The following is a 23,092-nucleotide window of genomic DNA, read 5'->3' on the forward strand; positions in this document are numbered from 1 at the left end:
TGCTATAGTCTTTGGAACAGTGTTATCACTTAATTTTAACGCAGTTTTATAAGAAATTAAAATTTACTGTTATGCATGATTTAGTTGTATTTCCTTGTGAAACACCAAAATTACTTTGATGGATGGCTGCCATAACAATGTAAGTGATTTCTTCATGTTATTTCTCAAATTATTAATACATCAGATAATAATGACATTAAGTAATAAACTTATTACATTTTATCAACAATAAAGCTGTAATTGCTTTATTTTGGTTGGATAACTAGCTAATCAAATATACATATTCTATATTATAGATATTATAAATAAACCCTTTCATAATGTTTTATTGAACTAACTCATTAATAAATCAGTAATTACATAATGGTGCTTTTTTACAATTATTTAAGTTTAGTTTTAGTTAAGTAAGGCTCTGAAGGTTCTTTGCCTTCCTCTGTAGCATGAGGCATGGATCACTTGCTGGAGGATTCTCTGCATCGTGGGGTCCTTAAGCCATTTGAGGACTTCAATATCTGAGATATAGGTGAGAGGATTATTCCAGAAGTGGGTGGGTGAGATTCTGTGGCCTGCATTGTGCAGGAGGTCAGACTAGATGATCATAAAGGTCCCTTCTGACCTTAAAGTCTATGAGTTTTCTGATCATCATGGCATAGAATTTGCATACCAATATTTGTTTATTTTAAATAATTGTTTTTCGCTTGAATTACATTACACAAATTTGTTTTATGTAATCTGTTTCTTATTAGAAGCAATCTGGCTGCTGTGAAATGTTGCATATTCCTAAGTGCAAAATGTTGCAAGCAAAATCACCATGGCAGTCAGGTGCCATAAAAAAAAGGTGGGGAGGACACAAAAATAACACAGAAAGCTTCTCAACATGGATAAGCTTATAGTTGGACAGAATTGCCAAAGTTAAGTATCTCAGCTACAAAGTTGTCAAGCAAAATACAATTAACCAAATATAAATCTAAACAAATGCACCTTTCATGGTGTTCTCAGGTATCATTCCTGTGTTTGAAGTTAGAAATAAGAAGTATAATCCTGTATTACTAATGTAGTCATGCTAAGTGATGGCCATTTGTTGTACGGGCAGTCCCCGACTTACGTGGATCCGACTTACGTCGGATCCCTAGATACGAACGGGGTGAGGCAACTCCCGCACATGCGCAGCAGCATTCCCGGGGCTCGCTCACCTGGGTCCTAGGATCCTCCTCCTCCTCGGGCCGGCTCCGACTGGGGTCCCGCAGAGCTGCCGGGCAGAGGAAAAGTGCCTCCCCACGCCCGCTGCCCCTCCCACCCCCCTGCCAGCAACAGGCTGCCCCCTCCCCTGAGCAACAGGCTGCCGAACAGCAGACAAAAGCAGCCTCTCCACCCCTCCTCCCCCTATACATGCTGGGCTCCCTGGGCAAACAAAGACTCCACCAAAACAAACAAAGTGCTGGCCTCATTGTGTTAGCAAAAAAAGGACCCTCCTCCTAAAACCCTGGGTGGTGTGTGGAAATAAAGCTATTAGCTCAAAGCATGGTGCAGAGCTGTTTGGTATTTGATGAGTTACTCCTTTAGTCCTGAGTTTGTCACAGGGACAGAAATAGATGTGAAATCTTCTGAACAGGGGAACAGACAGCAAAACAAACATTAGAGGGGAGTTAACCTTTCCCTATGCTATCCAAAACTAAAAAAAAATGTTTGGCTAGAGTTTCCCCTACAATATGTACCAGTTCCGACTTACATACAAATTCAACTTAAGAACAAACCTACAGTCCCTATCTTGTACGTAACCCGGGGACTGCCTGTACTCAAGATATTTAGTGGCCCTATACTTAGGGCAGTGATCTGTGAATAGACTGTTTTTTCCTGTAATCCTGGGAGCAGGGACTATGGTGGGCCTATCAAAACATGTCACCTGGTGTAGGGATCCATTTTGGATAATGTATTTTTCCACAAGAGCAGAGAGAAAGTTTAGAATGAACACAAAGAATTCCCACTTTTTGCAAAACCTGTTTAAGGATGAAGAGCAAGGTAATCCAGTTCTCCTCAAAGATCCCACCCAACATAACTGGTAGAAACATCTATAATGAATGGGGTGGGGGAAGAAGTTTGGATCCAGATTGGAAAGGTGTCCAATTTGTGTAGAGATTACTGGAATAACATCTAGTGTGAAAATATATATGGAAGCAGTTCGCTTAGGCCAGGTCTACACTAGGCCAGGAAGGTCCACTTAAGGTATGCAACTCCAGCTACACAAAATATGTAGCTGGAGTTGGCTTATCTTCAGCTGAACCTTGGCGGCATTCACACTGTGGGAGGCCAACGGGAGCAAACACTGCTGTCGGCTTCCCTTACTCCTTGAAAAAGTAATCAGACATTAGCGGGAGCTGCCCTCAACATTCAATTTAGGAGTCTATACTAGACCCTCTAAATCAAACACCAGAAGATCAACCTCTGGAGCATTGATCTTCTGGTAAGTATAGACATGTCCTGTAGTACAGCAAACTTAGTTTGTGTATTCTGTTTTATTTTGCTCAGTTATTTGTGTTATCTCTTATGACCACTTAAATCCTATCTTTTAAAACTTAATAAAATACCTTTCCTTTATTAATAAACCCAGTGTAAATAATTGTTTCCTGGAGACAGGGGGCAAAGAGTCTATGCATCTTTTTCTTTGCAATGAGAAACCATACAGATCTGTCCAATACAGATTTCTACACAGTATAAGATGGATTTATCTAGGGTTCAGCTCGCACTGAGGCTGTGTACTTGAGTGCTGGAAAAAAGTCTCACACTGTGCTACTTTTAATCTGTGTTTGCAGCCTTTGGGGTGTTGCCATGTCCCTCTGTCCCAGGTGAAGCAGGATGAAGAGCTAGACTTGACAAAACAGGGTGCCTAGGCTCTCAGGAAAAGCAGATGCAGTGAGCATTTGGCACATCAGATAACAGTCCCAAGTGGGGTCCCAACCTATCACAATGACACCCTCTATACAATTGAATAACTTTTCAAACATCGTCTTGATCAGGCCTCCCTTAACATAAAAAGTCTGCATTATATTTTCAATCACCAACTCTGGGATTCATTTGTTTTTGCTTGATTATCATCCTGCTTATTACCCATTTGTTACATGACAGTGAATCTACTGGATAAATTTGTAACAATATAATATAGGCAAGACAGTTTTTACAGTGCTCTTCCTGAAAAAATAGGAAACATTAAAATAACTCAGAAATGGACTATTCAATGACAGCTTATTTAATGTCATGTGTCACCACACAAGAAAATGTAATTTGTGTTTGTGCACATTACCATCTGAGATGCCACTCAGCATGTTGTATAGAAATGTTACCTGAGCTCAAGGAATCTAACTAATAAAATCCATTCCCAGTTTTCAATTAGGGTTCTGGCTAGCTTATACTTATAGTTTCATCACTATCTAATATCTCTTGAATAAGTATGATGAGATTAAACAAATTGGTGTAATATTTGGCACATCATTTACTGCTGTTGGAGATGTCAGATGAATTACATCCTGGTCACACAAAAAGAATTTCAACAGGATGTACATTTGCTTAATCTAGTCATAACTAAAACTCTAAAGCTGCAGCTCAGTGTTAAATGTTATGTCATTATTTTGTATAAATTCTGCATCGTTTCAATACCTAACCATACATGCATTTGACTTTTTAAAAATACAGATGTTTTAAGGGTTTACTTGTTCTCACGAGACTTAAGTTAACTCTTATCCAGCCACTAATTATGCCAATATGCATGTTAAAATGTTAGCATCAGGTTTTCTTTTTTTCTGACCTGGAGTTTTTAGGATACTTCTTATAATTTCTAATTAAGTGTATGTTAATTTGTATTTATTTCCAATAGCTATCTAAACAAATATACAATAGACGAGAATCAACCTAGAATGAGAACATTACTTATTAGGTGTATTAAAACAAAGTGTTGACACTCCTGCCTGTGGTTCTTGCTCCACCGTTATGTGACTACACCTTTTGCTAGTTTCTAAGCCACACCCTTAAGGGAAGGTCCATTAGAACAGTCCTGGACTCTAGACATATTTTAATACGTTATTCATGATGACCTAAGCATATGTAAGCATCACATTTTTTAGTGTATGTATAAGAAAGTTTAAACATGCTGGCTGCAATCTTGATTTAGAAAATACAGTTTTATTTAGCATGTAATAATGCTGCTCATCTCATTTGCTCTTCTGCTGAAACTTTACTAACCATAATTTTTTTTCTTTTGTTATTAGAAATGAAATAAGCAGGTAAGATACAAACCAACCCTCCATTAACAAAAAGAAAAAATGCAGGCAAGTGTAATATGAGAAAAAAGGTTGGCAATCCTGTTTGATGCTACCAATAGGAAAAAAATGAGTCATTTTTTTAAAGGAATCCTATTAAGATGTTGTTAAAGAACATGTTATTTCACCCTCCCATTGTGTCTGGTGAGAACAGAGCTGTAGCATGGAAAATGGGGTAAAAAGCAATGTTGTGGTTTTAAGGAAATTGCATTAAAATTACAAAGCAGAAGTTAACCTCTATAAATAGTTAAAATATTAAAATTGGCCCAGTGGAAAATTCTGAGACTCATGTTTGATCCTTTATGAATCTTTGTGGTGATGTTCAGTTGCCTCAAATATTATTATCTTGTAAGCAGAGTCAGATGCTGATCCATTCTGGTTTAACCCAAACTTTGTATTAACTTCTACACGATATTTCCAGTAATCCAATGCTTTTTTGTGGAAGTAGTTGGATTTGTTGGCAATACTATTGCATAAGGGAAACATCAAAATCTGCCTTGCCAGGTATTTTTAACCTTCAGCTACCAGATGAGCTCTTGCTTGCTGAAACAGGAGACAATATATTTACAAAGACAGGAGATCAATCCTGGAGGATGTGTTTTGGAATCTAAGCTCCTACTTCCACTCAAGAAGGCCTCAAACCTGATGTCTTTTGGTTTTTAATATTGTATGTAGCTTCTTTTTAAAATGTTTCTTGTAGGATGGGAGACTGACTCCATCTTTCAGGAGAACAATTGCTAATTAGACTAGTCTCTGGCATGGAGGAAGACTCTGTTACTGAAACAGATGAAAAATACATGATCCTGAAGGAGACTTCTTACAGGGGAACAAGTTGTTTGCTCACAGAAAATTGTCTGTATGAGCATTTCATCTAAAAAAGGAAACAAAACCTTTCTTTCTAAAGCATGACACAATAATACCATAAACTCAATAAATACCATTGAGGCAAACAAAATGCAGAAGGACAGGCCTTTGATTTCAGTCTCAATTGAGCAATGCAATCCAGAGACATATTTCATGATAGCATTGAATAGGTGTGTATATATAGTCCTATTTCTGATCTAAATAGGGGACTAGTGCCTTGAGTTGTAACCCTTACAGTTTCTACTTTAGTGATAGAGATGTAGCCATGTTAGTCTGGGGTAGCTGAAGCAAAATGCAGGACAATGTAGCACTTTAAAGACTAACAAGATGGTTTATTAGATGATGAGCTTTCGTGGGCCAGACCCACTTCCTCAGATCAAATAGTGGAAGAAAGTAGTCACAACCATATATACCAAAGGATACAATTAAAAAAAATGAACACACATGAAAAGGACAAATCACATTGCAGAACAGGAGGGGGATGCGGGGGGGGGGGGGAGGAAGGAAGGTAAGTGTCTGTGAATTGATGATATTAGAGGTAGGGAGAGTGGGATGTTTGTGAGTTAATGGTATTAGAGGTGATAATTGGGGAAACTATCTTGGTAATGGGTGAGATAGTTCAAATGTTTGTTGAGTCCTTTTTGGAAAGTGTCGAATTTTAACATGAATGACAGTTCAGAGGATTCCCTTTCAAGTGCACATGTAAAAGGTCTTTGTAGCAGAATGCAGGTGGTTAAGTCATTGAGAGAGTGTCCTTTCTGGTTAAAATGGCAAGAAACTGTTTTCTCTTTGTGATCTTGTCTGATATCTGTTTTGTGGGCATTAATCCTTTGGCGAAGTGTCTGAGATGTTTGTCCAATGTACATAGCAGACGGACACTTTCGGCACATGATAGCATAGATTATATTTCTGGATGCTCAGGAATATGTGTTCTTGATCTTATAACCACTTGGTTAGGTCCAATAACGGTATCAGCAGAATGAATATGTGGACAAAGCTGGCAACGGGGTTTTTTTGCAAGGGAAGGTACCAGGGTTGGTATTAGTGTGGTATGTCCTGTGGTGGTTGGTAAGAATCATCTTGAAGTTAGGTGGTTGTCTATAGGAGACTATGGGTCTGTCTCCCAGAGCCTCTTTGAGTATGGTATCCTGTTCCAATATAGGCTGTAGTTTATTGATAATGTGTTGGACAGGTTTAAGTTGGGGGTTGTAGGTGATGACAAGTGGTGTTCTATTGTTGGTTTTCTTGGGTCTGTCTTGAAGTAGATGGTTTCTAGGTATTCGTCTGGCTCTTTCAATTTGCTTTTTTTTATTTTTATTTCTCCGGGTGGGTAGTTTCTACTTTGGCACTCCGTTCTGTACATGTAGATTTATTCAGGTTTTTAGTATACAACTTTTTGAAGTTTGCTAGCTCCTGAAACAATGAACTGAGTCTCCAATCCTCTGGACTACAGCAATGACTCCAAAGCCTCTGGACACTATTTTCCAGACTGCTTTAGGATCCAGTGCAGACACAGAATAGTCAGGAAACTCTTTCAAAAGCTGATAGGGAGTTTCTGGATGAGTGAATTATATAGTGCTGGACCAAAGAAGAGCCACGGCTGGTTGGTCCCACAGTTGGAGGTGACAAGTGGCCTCAATTTAGCTGAGACAGGGGCAGCACAGCTGGGGTCAGGGAGTCTCTATTTCAACCCCCACTTCTGCACAAAGGGAGACTCCGATCTATTGTGGGATTTAGAACATGATCAGTAAGTGCCAGTCCTGTGGAGACCAGCAACCAGGTGGCCAGCGAAGCAACCCAGTACCAACTAACTACAGCCAGCCAACCCTTTCACGAGACATCAAATTAGGAAGCCAAGAGAGGACCCTGCCCCTCTCAGCAATGAACACACTGTAAGGGAACTCCTTTCTGTTTAAGACGATCATTTTTCACAGCGCTCCAGCACTTATTGCAGGACTCATCCTCAGCCTCTTATCTGTCTAGGAAGTTGCTAATGAAGGAGCTGAGGGGCTGAGTACAGTCATGAGTGGAGGGAGGTGCTGCAAATGATTTGTTATGTTATTGATACTCTATCTTAGTGTTTTAATTAATCTTAACCTTTTTCTTTCTTACAGAATTAGTTTTCTGTCCCCAGTAAAGTCCTCCATGTTAGAGTGTTCATTCAGATGGTAGCATTTCATGGGCTGGAACTTGTCATAATGTAGTATGTTTTTTGTATACTGGGTTATAGTCTTTGTGAATTTCCCAAGAGATGGCACCTTTGTTTCCCAGGCATAGATTGGAGACACTTTGGATGGAGGCACCAGGCACAAAATAAAAAAACCCAGACTTCATCCCATGCCAGGAGCAGGAACAAGCCACTCTGATTAACAAGCACAAATGAGGAGGCTTGAGCCAAGCCATGGGAAAGGAGTAATATTACATTCAAAATGAACCTATTTTTGTGAGCAGTAAAACATGCTGAAGATAATGCTGCCCTTTTCCATAGTTTTAACAGGAACGAGTGCATCCTTCCATACCAGAGACACTATTTACAGAAAAAAAATAAAATAAAACCAGAATGGGTATCCTGGACTCTTCATCTGCCTATTTTTGCCTTTTTTCAAAGACACTACACATGCTTTTAGAAACATTATAGATATCCCATAATTCTACCTTGACTAAAATGTTAGTGGTTAACAATTTTGCAGGGGACAGCTAGTTATAGAAGACCTCACACTGAATACTTTTTGTATGCCAAGAAGTTGGACTTGTCAAAAAATAAATAATGTAATTTTTAAATGTTTGAATTGTCTCATGCTTCTTGTCTGCTCAGTCTTAAGAATGGTGTCTGGATAATTTAAGAACAAACATATTTTGTCTGAACAGCATATTCTTCAAATGAGTTGGACAGAGTTACATTTTTAAGTTCTTGGCTACACGAGCAGATCAAATCAAGCTGTTAGGAAACTGCAATTTAGTTCATTTCATGTCTTAAAAGAGTGCAAATTGTTCAGCTTAATTCTTTTTCATCCTACATGGTCAAATGGTTCAATGAGAGTAAGAGTTGCAGAACTAGGTCCCAAGATGAGATCTTTGCAGCACAGTTTCATTGATTTCAGAAGAAAATTTCTGTAGTCAAACTTCTAAAATGAAATTATAAAGGAGATTTGAGCTGAGATCAACAGAAATGTAGTTCAGTAATCCTATGTTGCTGTATTGGAGATCTGGGTTTGTTACCCACAGCAGGAGTGTGCTCTCTGGACCTTTGTGAGCTAGACAGGCTTCAGGAGCACAGTAAACCTTTGGCAGAACCTGTATCATCACAGAGCAGAACAACTGCTAGCCTAAATCCCATGGCTTGAAGCAGCAGCAACTAGATGCTTTAAAGAGGGAAGACAAAATACAGAAAAAATAACAAAGAAATGAGGTATCTCCAGAGGATTCATAAAGGTTGTAAAGGACACAGTCTCCTTTCTATCAACCAGAAAACAGAAACCCCAAAACTGCATTATCTGAATATTTTTAATAATTCATTTTACTTTGTATTTCTACTAGTCTCGAAATTGAGTTCTGCAGCTGCTGCACCTAATTTCATTTTGGCATGGAAAGAGCTAGGGTCTGGGCAGCATAGTCTGTCTCTTCCCTCAGGAGCAGGAACTGGCATAATGATTCAATATTCAAAAGTGCTTTTGATCATCTATATTTGTACAGACTGATTACAACTTCAAATTAAATGAATACAGGCAAAGAAAACCCAGTATCATTTACTGGACACTAGTTAATTGCCAGGTAGAATTTCAATCTCTTAACTAAACGAAGAAAAATGTAATAGACCATATCTAGTTATGATGGAAAAAGGCAAAATAAAACATAAAAATCTGATTCCTTAGAATCACATTCATTTCACGTCCCGATGTTGAATCAGCACAACAGGTTCTTTTTATGATAATTTATGGGGTGGTTATATAGACATATGCCACAAAGGACAGTGAAGGTTAAAGGTGCTTATTGCTCTCTGGTTCTCATTCAGCTGATTGAAATATACTTGAAAAAGATTTCTGTCTAGAATAGATACAGTATTTCTACCTCTAATATCAACTGACTAACAAAAATCAAAGCAAAATAATCACCAACCATTCAAAATCCCCAATATTATCTTTGATACTGGAATGAAAATGAGAACTCTTTCAAGCTGTCTTAGCCTTGTATAATGTAAAAAGCAATTTAAGGTGGATCACAGAGAAATTAGAAATCAAAACATTGCTGATATTGAAGAGGTTACAAATGATACTGCCAATACAGCCAAATTCTGTAGTCCAGCGGTTTTCATCCTCTTCCATAGTGGGATGCCATTTTCCATTCTGAGACCCTGTTAGAACTTCCTTCCAATCTAGGTGGGATCTGATCTCTCTCACCTTCCACTGAACAGGAAGTGAAGGACAGCGTGATCCTCCCCTCTGAGCTCAGTTCAGGACCTCCATGTTAAGAATGCATGCTCTAATCTAGTAGTCAGTCAGCAAAGTTAGAGAAATGTGGGAAGATTCATATTTTTATTTTATCAAATACAATCCAAGACACTAAATTCTGGCAGAGATGAGTTTAATGGTTTGTTCAGATCCCATTCTCCTAAAAGTAGAGATGAGGAGTGATCAGCAGAGCATCCTGAACTCGGATACACACTCCTAGACTGTGACTTAGGTCCAATTCTATTAAGGATCTAACTTTGGATACCAAGTGAAAAAAAGTTCCAGGAACTAAAGTTATGCAGACATGCGTAAAAACGAACTAGATTCTGCTACTCTCATATTGTTCATCTTTCTCCTAGTAAGAGAACCAAGGCAATGAAAATGTTTCTCTGAAGGCTAGCCTATAAACTGTGCTATAGAATACTTTATTAGAAAAGGGAATACAGAACTCCATGTGTTTAAATGATCAGTTTTAGAAATAGAGATCTCCTGTACAATTGCTTGTTAAGATTAAATCTCATGCTACCAGAACTGGGGCAAAACACCACTTCTTTTTTGCCTCCTTAACTATTACAGCAAATCTAGGACTAAAGGATTTCAAGGAAGAGTTAGATCAGCATTGCTCAGTGGACCTAGTCCCGTCCTCCATCCCTCTTTAGGGAACCTCTCCTTCAGAAGCTTGTCTTTGTGCTCCGGACCATCTTCCTCTGCTACCATTTCAATCCCTGTCTTGCACCAAGCAGCAAATATAAAAAGGGTTGGTGGCAGGAATTCCAGGAACAGACTTCGAGCCTATATCCATGGTGGTAGGGAAGATAAAGCAGTGCCAAAGCAGTTATCAACCTGGACAGCAGGAGGCTTTCTGTCTGGTCATGAGTGAGGCTGGCGTGCAATTTCAGCATGCCAGAGACCAGAACTCTGGGCACAGGGGAGGCTAGGGAAGTTGGGCTGGTTGTATTCAGCACTGGGGTTCGGAGAGGGGAAGCACAGAAAACACATCATGAATAGGCTAGAGAAAGTAGGATGTGAGCTGAAATTTCTTAGCTCCCATCTCCCAGAAAAAAATCTGAAGGACAAACATACTCATGATTCACATTCTCTCATACAACTTAGACTTCAGAGAATGACAACCCACTCCAACTCCAACTGCACTACAATTTCTAACTTTAAGATTAAGTTCTCTTTAAATAATTGGTCAAAATTGCCTTCTCATGCAGTAAATGCAGTGTTTTTTCTTAAATTTTAAAGATTTGTACCTAAAAAACAATCCCAAAACCTTGGGTATAAAATCTGTTGTAGTTTGCTACATTTGTCTTTGTAAACCTATATTAAAAGATCTCTAATTGATTATGCTAAGTTTTCTCTTGTTCTTCCTCCTGAACATATGGTTGCCAGAAAGGCAGTGTTAATAGTTCAGTAAAATAATGAAGCCTTTTGCAAAAGATCAAATGGTGCTGCACTGAGGAACTGTAGAGCTACATACATATGTTTTGGTGGTTAAATGTTTTGGCCCTTTATTTTATAAAGACAGCTTGCCCTGATAAATCTTTTAACATCCCAATGGAATCCTCTATGTAATCCATTTAACTCTACCTCACTGCTCTTAAAATAGTCTATAAAAAACAGCATGTCTGATTCCTAACCTTTTATTTAGGCTGCTGTACGTAATGAAACATTTTATAGTTTATGCATATGAATGGGCACAACTGCAGAGTAAATAATTCACAGTGTATAATTTATTTAAAGAACTGTTCTTCTGTTCAGGGATGTCGAGCTTATGATTTTATCAAACATATCCCCATTATTTCAATTTATATTCCCAATTCTGAGTAATTTATGATCTATAAATTGGGCACTAGTTGTTTATTCTGTTTATTAAATATTCAGGCTGCTTTGATTGGACATGTGGCTCATATAGTTTGTTTCTGTCCCGACTGATCATAATTCAAAAAAAAAATCAAACAGATTTTTGACAAAATATTCACTTTCACTAATTCAAATTTCTTTTTCTGTATAACAGCCACTTAAAAATCACCATTTTCCAAATATTTCTGCTAATAAATACTTTTGCTGTGTAGAACATTCTCAAGACTCTCACAAATCCAGTTACAGTGAATAAATTAACTATTCAAACAATATTCATAGTTCTATGCCCATCTCTAATAAGCACCAGAAAGAGAAATATGCCCAAATAGAACTCTCTCTCTCTTCTACTTATGAATTCTTTGGATCTTTAGCTATAAATAAAGCAAATGCACACAAACCCATAATTCTTGAGGAGACAGGTATCTAATATTCCTGTGAATATGGCAGCCTATGTAATTCATGCACTTTCAATTCTTCCGGTCGGTCATATTTTAAGTACCACTCTTCTAATATAGCATGTCTTGGGCAAGGCTGAGCTATTTGAAATCCCCGTTCATTCTATGGATGACATTCTCTTTCCCAGTAACATTTTAAAGGAAAAATCAAGGCAAAAGATGCTGCTCCTCATTGGAACAATGAAGAGAACAGAAAGAAAGCAATACTGCTTATATTTCCTCTTATTGACCAGGAGATTTAGAAGGAGTTATAGCTTGCAAAAAATGGATTCTCTAAATCATCAAAAACTTCTCACTTGTACAAATGTTAAATCTGGATAAATAACCAGAGTAAAGCATCAGGGCTTTATAGCCTTCTGAAAATGTCATGCTGATCCAGCATTTATAGTGTTTCCATATGCTAAAGGAAGGATAAACAGAACCATCCTGCTTTGGTGGCTAAAATATCATCTTGTGTAACTACCTAAAACAGAGTATTGCAGAGGCAGACCTGCAGAAGGACCTCAAGAAAAGTTCTGTTTAGCTTGAAAGCTTGTATTTCACCAACAGAAAGCGATCCAATAAAAGATATTACCTTACTTCCTTGTCTTTCTAAAATACAGTACAGCATACTTCAATCACATAACACTATTTTGCCAAGAATGCAGTCACAAAAGTTCTCCATCAGATCTGAGCTGATAAAAATGGCAACTTTGTTTCATAACATGCACATATTAGTTTATTCTCTGATATCTTGCAGACCTTTTCCAGCTTCCCATGCCTGCTATTCTGTTTTGGACTCGCAATATACTGTTTTTCTGAAGTTCGTTTTACAAAGATGGACATTACTTAAAACATCTGATTTGTCAGATATCAGAAATGGTAATACACATAATCCTGTAGGGGAACATTTTAACTGCCTGGACACTCAATCATGCATTTAAAAGTAGCCATTCTTCTACAAAGGAATTTCACTGACCAATTAGAGAGAGAGTCTGCAGAACTGGAATTTATCTACAGATTTGGCACCCTTACTCTGGGCCCAAACAAATACATTAACTGGTTAGCTCATTAACAAAGTTAATTTCTCCTGTTATTAACATCTGCATTTCCACATCTAAAGCTACGTATGGGACTGTAGTGAATCAGCATGGCCACCCACTGACCCGGAAGGGGTAGTCTTCCATAAGAACCCCTAGTGGGCGGAGCCTGAGACACCTAGCCCCTCCCACAGGAATGGAAGGGCGTGGTTGGGATTATAAGAACAGAGCTGGAGAGCTCAGTTAGAGTTCAGCAAGTGAGCAGGCAAGATGCTCTCCCCGGCCTCCCAGAAGGGAGGGCTGACAGCCAGCACCCCAGCAGTATAACAGTAGCAGAAGTACCTGTCAATTGTAGGACAGAGCTCCCGGGACCGCTGCCTGACCCTGGGGACAGACCAAAGCCTCACCGAATCCCCCCCAGCACTGAGGCATGGCCAAGTGGACTGAAGCGAGCACCCAGCTCGGGGCCCACGACTGCATTGGTCTTAGGAAGCGGCCCAGGGAAAGCCAATGTCCAATCAGTTGACAAGATGGAGGTTGGGTGGACAGCGCGTTGCAGCTGGGACTCCTGCTGACCCACCGACCCGATCAGTGGATTGCAGTTTGGATCCCCGCTGACGAAGTGGCTGCCTGCACTGCCACTACTAGGGCCCTGAGCCAGGACACAGTGGAGTGGGCGGGCCTGTATCCCCCCGTCACCTCCTCACTTGGGGTGGCAGGTTCCCCCTGTGGGGGAAAACCCCTTGCGCTTGTTGTTTCTCCACCGAGCTAGGAGAGCCAACCCTCGACTCAGCCTGCAACCAGGCCTGAGCAATCAGACTATTATAGACTTGGTGTATATTTGCCACCCCGCCCTGATCCAGGGCTGTGGCCAATTAGACTATTATATACATTGTGTATATTTGCCACCCCACCCAGACCCAAGGTCGTGGCCAGTCAGACTGCCATAGATTTTGGGTCTATTGCAGCCCACCCTGACCGCAGGCTGTGGCCACCCCAAAATGATTCTAGGGGTGGCTGTCAGATTCTAGGGGTGGCTGTCAGTATAGTGAGTCAGCATGGCCACCCGCTGCCCTGGATTGGTACAGGGACACAGCCAGCCCATTTAATTAGCCTCATTAACACATGTCCTACAATTGACAGGTACTTCTGCTACTGTTATATATCTTTTGGTTTCTGTTATTTCCACTCCAATTCATATGATGAAGTGAGTTTTACCCACTAAAGCTCATTATTCTATATATTTTCGTTAGTCTCTAAGGGTACGTCCAATTTCATAAAATTGGTTATTTAGAGTCATGTTAGGGTCACTCAGAGTTTAGTACAGAGGTATCCCAGAAAATCTCTGCCGCATCCAAGGAACACATCTGCTTTTCTGTAAAAAATGTCAGAAAAACGGACGCATTTTGTCAGCATCCCTGTAAACCTCATTTTATGATGAAGAATGGATGTTCCAAAAGAGGGGTTTATTCAAAAATTTGGCCCCATGTAGATGGGACAAATTTTGGAAAAGCCTCTTTCGGAAGTAAATCGGAAAAAGATACACAGTTTACGTTTCTTTTTCCAAATCATTTTTGTAGCGTAGACATAGCCTGAGGTGCCACGGGACTACTCATTGTTTTTGAAGTTATAGACTAACACAGCTACCCAACTGAGATTTCATAAAATTGGTTATTTAGAGTCATGTTAGGGCCACTTCGAGTTTAGTACAGAACAGTATATATCAAATCAATTAAATTCAAAACGACAAGTGGTTGAGATAATTTTCTGTAATCAAATTGGTCATGCCAAGTATTACCTCAGAATATAGTACTGGTTATTCTGGACCAGACCTGCAGTGCTGCCTGCATACATAGTTTTGGGTTTTGAGATCCACTGCTACTAAGGTTCCCTCCAGTGCATAAAATAAACATTAAGGCTATAGCTACACTCCAAGCTTTTTCCAGAAGAGGAAATGCAAATGGAGCACTCATTTGCATATGTTGTACTCTCATTTGCATTTTTTCTTCCAATCCTTTTTGCAGAAGAGGTTTTTGTGCAAAAAGGCGCCATCTATGCAGCACTTTTTTGCACAAAAACCTCTTCCGCAGAAAGGATTGGAAGAGAAAATGAGAAAATGAGCATTCCATTTGCATTTCCTCTTCCGGAAAAAGCTTGTAGTGTAGCCGTTCACTTTTAGATCCAACTTGCCTGGGCACTCATTAATAGATACTCTTACAAAGCAATTTAAAAAACCAGCAGGAGAGAGAAGCTGTGAAACTTGCCTTCATTTGCAAATTTGACACTTTTAATCAAGGTTTAAACAAAGACATGAACTGCATGGGCCGCTATATTCAACACTCTAACGACATCAAAAGCGAAGTATTGGGCACTTATAGCCCAATCTATTCGCTTCATTCAGCACGAGCACTCTAATTAACACAATTTTTTTCCTTTCTCTTTCCCTCCCCATCCCCTCTTTTTGCTATTTATTTGCTTGCTCCATTCATCTGAAGAAGTGGGTTGTGCCCAAGAAAGCTCATGGAACTAGCTACATTTTTTTTTAGTCTCTAAGGTGCTGCACGACTACTGGTATTTTTTTAAGTTTTTTTAGGTACAGATTAATACGGCTACCCCCTGAGAATTTTAAACTATATGAGCTAAAATTCAATCACAGATTAATCTTCCAGAATTTCACCATGAAAATTCTTTAAAGAGTCCATTAGATACATACTAGTATACTCAGAAAAACATGGATAAAAATTATTTTACAAATTGGCCTACAGTGACTGACTAAAGCAAAGATAAATAGATAAATTGTCATACCGATGGACGCCACTATTACACATTATGATGTGGCAAGCGCCAAGTCTGCTACAGAGTTCTGAAGAAACTGACAGCAATCCAACTCCAGAGGCACTGCAAGCAGTGTAAGCACAGGCCGCTGTGCGCTTCGATCGGATAAAAGACACAACCAATCGGTAAAGTTCATCCAAAGAATTAAGGGGCCGCATCAGCTGGAAGCAAAGAAGAACAGAGAGATTTAGACAATATTCGCCATCAAGAACCATGTGAAGTTCTCTTCTGGAAGGGTGACAATTAACTTGTTTCTGAATTTAAAGACTTCAGACTAGAACACATGAGCACTCTGGGCCAAACCCCGAGTCCATCTGCTTTCAAAGCACAGAACTGACTGGGTACACAAAGCACTGAATGTATTGTGGCAATATTTACAGCATTTTTTAAAAATCTGTATATGGGTATTTTTGATGAATGTATACTCCCAAGGCCCGTCTGCCTACTGTGTTACCCTTCTCCACCTGACTACCCATGGTCAGATCACCATCTTCCAGGAGTATTTCCAAAGAAGGAATAATGCTGTGAAGGACAAATGCAAAGTTAGATGCAAAGGGACTGGTGAATGGCCACTTACAAGATCAATATCCAGGTAAGAGAAAATTGTTTTATGTTTATGCAAATGGCTATTCACTAATCCTGACTGACTACTGGAAGAACATTAGACAGACTAGGTGGGTTAGGTGATGTGTTTTACTGAACCACCTTCTGCTGGTGAGAGAAACAAGTGTTCATGCTTACACAGAGCTCTTATTCAGTTCAGTAAGCTCAAAAGCTTTCTTCTCTCTCTCAACAACAAAAGATGGTCTAATAAAAGATATTAACTCAAGTACCTTGTCTCTCCAATATCCTGGTACAAATACTGCTACATAGTTACAGCAACACAGCATACTAAACAAATAGTAAGCATCAGACTAGGGGTGAATAAACCACAAAGAAAACAATTAACTTTGCAACAAAACTGAAAAGCAAATAGAGTTTAACGGTATACAGATTGGAAAGGAGAGAAAAAGAGAGAAAGAAAGACTTCATGATCTAGCAGCATGCCAGTGGAGCCACAGGGCCCTGGGGTTTCCCCAGCTGGGTTACTCTGAGGACAGCAGTACACGCCCAACTCTATGCCCTGGGTGTGCCTTTTGCAGCTATGTGTGCTCAGCATAGTGCTAGGGCCGTGCCTGACCTTTAGGAAAGGTCCCCCTCTAGCCACTCAGAGCCTGCAATGCCCAAAGGAGGAAGGGAAGGAGAAGCAGCCAAGTGCCTGATTTACTTGGAGTTGGTTCTGCTTGGAGCAGTGGGTGGGACCAGAAGGCCTCCGGGGTCTCTTCCAACCCTCCTCTTCTATGGATCTATGTCCACGAGGTGGGAGTGGCTGCATTGGGTCCCCTCTGCATGGAGGAAGAGAGAGGCTGAGCTCCCCAGCACAGTGACGTGCTATCAGGAGGGCAACCAAAATGATTAGGGGGCTGGAGCATATGACTTATGAGGAGAGGCTGAGGGACTTGGGTCTGTTTAGTCTGCAGAAGCGAAGAGTGAGGGGGGATTTGATAGCAGCCTTCAACTTCCTGAAGGGAGGTTCCAAAGAGGATGGAGAGAGGCTGTTCTCAGTAGTGACAGATGGCAGAACAAGGAGCACTGGTCTCAAGTTGTGGTGGGAGAGGTCCAGGTTGGATATTAGGAAAAACTATTTCACTAGGAGGGTGGTGAAGCACTGGAATAGGTTACCTAGGGAAGTAGTGGAGTCTCCATCCCTAGAGGTGTTTAAGTCTCGGCTTGACAAAGCCCTGGCCGGGTTGATTTAGTTGGAATTGGTCCTGCCTAGAGCAGGGGGCTGGACTTGATGACCTTCTGAGGTCTCTTCCAGTTCTATGATTCTATGATTCTAGGAGGCAATAGCAGCAGTGGGAGCCAGTGCTTGGGAGCAACAGGGGAGCAAAGCCAGTTAAGCACCCCTCCACCCCATGCCCAGACCGCCATATCCCAATCCCCCTCTCTCCCCTTGCTGAGACCCCGCACCTCCAGCTTGCTCCTACACCCTCTATTACTCCTGCACTTCTCTCCTGGCCAGACACCCTCCTCCTGGCCAAGAACCCTACCCCCAGTCTGCTCATGCACCCTCCCTCCTGGCCAGACACCCTAGTCCCAGCCTGGTCCTGCACTCTACCTCCCACCCAGACCTCACACCCTTACCCCATCCTATACCCCCATCCCTATTCCACTCGCTGACAGCCCCGTCCTACACACTGACCATCTCATTTTTGTCCCCACCCCAGGGCCTAACGGGGTCCACAAAATCCACTAACTCTGGAACCCCCAAAAAGTAAAGCTAGCCTATGGGAAGCCCTGAACCTCCCTTCTCACCATGTGGGGCTGCAGTGCCAGAGGAGAGAGGGGGCCACATCAGAGAGGATTGGGGAGTTTTGGAGGAGTTTTTTTGCTTCTCACTTGTGTGGTCCCCAACTGATTTTTCTGTGGGTCAATGGCCTGGACCCAAAACAAACAGCTTCCCCACCCCGCCATTAAGTATAGAAAACATGGGAACCTTTTGCATTGGACATAAATCAATATTTTACTTTATTTAAAATTAAGTTTGATAAACTAACATGAGAAAGTTAAAATACTGAATCTCTTTAAACTAAACCATTCTCCCTAGCTGCAGCACTAGCAAAATGGCTCAGGCATAACTATGTAATTAACGGTGAGTTTCCATTAGCAACTGATGGCCCGCGGAAAGGTTTTCATGGAGCCAGGTGGTCCACAAGCCAAAATATTTGAGAACCACTGATCTAGTTAAACCAATGCAAATTGCTTATATTGACTCATTTAACAGAATTTAACATTTATTTATATCAATTTAGCTTGCATTGGATTCAGCTGGTACTATTTTCTAGTTTAGACAAGGCTACAGATCATTTTTCATATAAAACTGTAAGCTGTAAAATGGATGTCAGATCTCCAAAAGCTGAATGTCATGCTAAGTAGTGCTACAGGCACAAAAGGAGGCTTTTCCCCTTAAAATGGAAGTGGAATAATTTGGGGGAAGAGGGTACAGGATGGAAATTCTAAGGGCAACCTTGTGAGGAAAATACTGAAGGGATTTTTTAAGGGATAGTGCATCTAGTTCATTCTTCTGAGTATGTGGATTGTTGACTTCTATGCACCTCTGGCAGCACCCAAGGGATAAGGAGAAGACCAGGCCATGGTTCTGCCCTTTAGTCTCTGCTAGAGTCAGAGGAAACAGGTTAGCTTCACAAGTGAGCACGTGCTGTATCTCCAAAAGTGTAATACCTCCTAAGAAGGCAATGCTGCATCATACTATACCTAATGCAGAACCAATGCAATAGCCATAACAGCTCTGAAAAAGTAGCTCAAAATAATTCGACTCACACCAAAAGAAATTAGGTGATGACCTAATAAACCATCTTGTTAGTCTCTAAAGTGCTGCATAGTCCTGTCTTTTGTTTCAGCAAGACCAGACTAACACGGCTACATCTTTATTACCAAAAGAAAGGGACTGGGATAATGTGTAACATGCAGAGTTTCATGAAACACTTAATATTATTGTTTACCTTATCTATATAAGCAGCTTTAGATGTTGAATTTGGAGGGAGGTTGGTCCTGTCCAGGTAGAATGCCCTGAGAGAACAAACAAACAAAACTGTTAATTGTTTAAAAGGCTCTTTAACATATACATTAAATATAATTGAAACATCCTTTGATTTATGAAGGGTTTTTGGACTTAAGGACATGAGAGAAGCAAGGGTCCACTAATGCTCTTTTTTTTAAAGAAATTATGAACATGTTTTTTTCTTGGCAATTTGCAGTACAATGGGTCACTGAATGGTGTGCATCTCAATATAAATTGTGTGTCGGAGTATCTGCAGCATGTTTTACTGCAAGATTACTACAAATACTGAATCTGGAATTGGCCTTCATGTTATCTAGATTTTAAAAAGGATTTTGAAACCCTTTGCATTGATACAGTGTTTGATTCTCATGTACTGCATGTCTGTGTATTAGCATAGGGTTATTACAGTTAATAATATTAGAGGAGTACACCAAATATGCTAGGCACAGTACAGACATACAGAAAGATGCTGTCAGTGCCCTGAAAAGCTGCAGTATAAAAAGAAACTTAAAAAAAACAGCAGAGGGAAAGATACACCATACAGGCAAAGTGGGCAAGGTGATGACTGGAACTAACAATGTCTGTGTCCATGTTTACATATATGGCAAAGGATACTCATCTACTCCTCTGCACAATTTCCTCCCACTTATATGAAAATGATTTAGTGTATAAAGAAGCAACTGAATGCAAATATCGTTTATCAACATAAAAACCAAATGCACTCTGAGATAGAAAGACTAACAGACCCAGTGCCAACCTCATAACAATTAATATAGCATAGAAAGTGTCTGTAGGACACAAAAATGCAACATGTGTTCTGTCAAAGGACAAAGGCTGGTGTTCCATATGGTACACAGTATGCTCAGTTCATGTTCACAGGAACTGCCAAATGATTCTTTTCCTCCCCCGTCCTAAAACTGATTAACCCCACTCCTTTTGTACCAGAGGAAAGAAAGTCTCTGATTTATCCCACCCTCAAAGCATCTGCTGCAGGACCCTAACACAGTACAAATGGTTCAGAGAAAACTAACTTGTTATTAAGCATTGACTTAAGAGCCTTTCCTTACTCCCTAGTGGCAATTCACCATATCACAAACATCCAGCGGTAGCATCACTTCATCATTTGCCTGCTCACATTCATAGATCAGAGAGAATTTTTATTTTTCCAGAAAATGTATGAGTAGCATCACTTATCAGACACTTTCACCAGCTTGCCATCTATGTGGCATTATCAAATGTCATGAAACTAGTATTAAAGGCTCCCTATCGGGAGCTACTGCTGGTTTCCTTTTAGATTTGGCTGGAGCAATTTAAAAGTGTTCTATTATTCTCTGATGCTCATACAGCTGTTCCTCAATGTGTTGCACAGAAATCCATAGCATATCTGATAGAATATCTGACTTCATTTGGTGGCAGGGAAAGCCACTCTTGAACTTGTACTGAAACAAATTCTGAACAAGATGTTATGCAGACAAGGTTAGGATAACATGAATGCAAATTTGTTATAACAGCTTTACCTTTGCTTCACAGAAAAAAACAAAAAATCAAATAAATAACTATCCCTTGTAAAAACAGGAACATTTTCACAAACATTTTCAAGAAAAAAAATTGGGGGAGTCAAAAAAAATCAAAAATTTGAAAATTTCAGTCATTTCTACAGATTACGAAATAATTGTAAGCAACATGAACTGGATAAAAGTGTTTATAGTTGTTTTAATAGGGGATCACAGTTTTCTCTTAAGGATGGGCTACAGTGAGATAGAAAACACTGAACTGAAGCTGGATGGGCAAATTCTAGCCCATGAGCTGGAATCCAGTCCTTTGCAGGTATCAGAGGATCACAGCTCTGGTTGGCCGCGAATCACCATTCGCGGCCAATGCAAGTGGTGGGAAGCATCGTCCCAGTCCATGATGCTTCCAGCCACTCACATTGGCCACGAATGACAATTCACAGCCAACCAGAGCTGTGATCCTCTAATACCTGTGGAAGTGCAGGTAAACATAATGGCAGGGGCCTGGTAAGGAGTAACCCTGTGGGCTGCTGTTTTTTATTGCCTACCCCTGAACTAAAGAGTAAATTAAATGAACAAACTGCTTCATACTCCTCTAAAAGACAATGACAATGAAAAACAAATACCAGAGAGCTGGAACCACCAGGCTTATTCTTCTCTTCATGGCAGGGCATCTGACACCTAAGCACGTGTTTTCAGGGTCAGGCACTCTGTTCTCCGAGTGCAAATTTTAATAATCTTAAATATTTAAGGTACCAATAATAATTGCCTTATTAAAATTGACACCCTATGATACTACTACATGGTGCTGCACTTAGGTTTAGGTTTTAAAAGGAATATTTTTTTCCAAAAAGAAAAGACAGATTCACCCCCCAAAAAAAACATGATACTGCTGTATTTCCATTATTTACAATTAAAGTGATTGTAATGCTACTTTGAATGCGTTCAGTGACGAAAGGAAGTTGGAGAATAGAGAAGGATGGGAGAGTTGCATGAAAAAAGTGCTGTTAATGCCAGATGACTGGCCACAGTGAGCAATAGTCACTTCGGCAGTAACAGGACAACCTCTTCTATGTTACTGTACAGCATCACTTAAAACAAATGTCAGTGTCATTATGCCATTCATGTATTGAAGATTACAAGAATAAAAGCCTACATTACTTTCTGCTGCTATGCCACAGGGAAATTTACTCATTCAGAATCTGTACAGTATTCCAACCTTTTTATACTGTTTTTTTCAGCCAATTCAGCTGCATTAAAACACTAGTATCTAAATAGAGGACAGTATATCCACTAATGGACAAAATAACCAGCTCTATGCTGAAAATAAAGCAACATGGACATTGTAAAGAGATATAGAATTAAATTAATTGCTACATTAATAAAGTCAATTATTCATTAACCTAAAGTACTAAAATGGAACACAATCAATTGAACAAAATTAATTTCACTATCTAAGATATCCTGTTAAAATTTAAACCACGCTCCAGAGTCAGCTAATAGCCCCAGATAATTCTCAAATGCTTTATTTTTTTATTGTTTTTAATCAAAATTATCTTCAGTATTTCTCAGAATGTGACAAACTGTGGACAGGATATAAATTTCCAAAGCACTTCACTTAATTACTGAGTGCCTGTTAAGGTCCTTAATCAAATTTTAGGGGAAAAGGTAATGGCAATCTTGGCATGGTACCCAGTTTGGATGATTTTTTCTAATGCATTTGAAGTGTACAAGAATGAAATCATAATACTTTGCCTGCATGCACCAAATGTTATCACAACTGCCCTAAAAAACTTTCAGTTTTTATAAGCTGTAGTAGACAACTGTTATAAAAAGAAAACTACAGTGAATTACCAATATTGAAGTGTATTTTATAAAATAAGGCTTGTGCAACACTCTTCAATAATGGAACAAATATTTGGAGGAAACCCTGTAAGGGAACTAGGTAGAATAAAATGCTTGGATTTTTTTTAAACCTATCAGTTTAATACTTTTTTGATCGAGCTACCCATAAATTGTAGATGAAAGGAGAGCCATAGCAGTCACATCTTGATTGTGGTGAAACATTTAATGATGTCTCACAAAAGTAATTCAGATATTTAAAAGGTTGAGAGACTGACTTATGAGGGGAAAAAAGGCGACTGTGGTCCTGAAAAGAC

The 23,092-nt window shown here is 39.8% G+C and overlaps 1 protein-coding gene across 3 annotated transcripts in view; it reads right to left on the reverse strand.

Moving 5' to 3' along the window:
- PREX2 (phosphatidylinositol-3,4,5-trisphosphate dependent Rac exchange factor 2) overlaps positions 1-23,092 on the reverse strand; it is a 266,937-nt gene that overhangs the window by 16,333 nt on the left and 227,512 nt on the right. For all 3 annotated transcript variants that reach the window (XR_012901404.1, XM_075920573.1, XM_006131490.4), the window contains exons 36-37: positions 19,364-19,430; positions 15,768-15,958 (exon numbers count right to left, since the gene is read on the reverse strand). Coding sequence is in view for 2 of the 3 variants with exons in the window: in XM_075920573.1 (XP_075776688.1) it covers positions 15,768-15,958; positions 19,364-19,430 (258 nt within the window). In the remaining variant the exon portion in view is untranslated. The remainder of the gene's footprint in view (positions 1-15,767; positions 15,959-19,363; positions 19,431-23,092) is intronic.

The sequence above is a fragment of the Pelodiscus sinensis genome, chromosome 2 (assembly GCF_049634645.1).
Source record: "Pelodiscus sinensis isolate JC-2024 chromosome 2, ASM4963464v1, whole genome shotgun sequence".
NCBI lineage: Eukaryota > Metazoa > Chordata > Testudines > Trionychidae > Pelodiscus > Pelodiscus sinensis.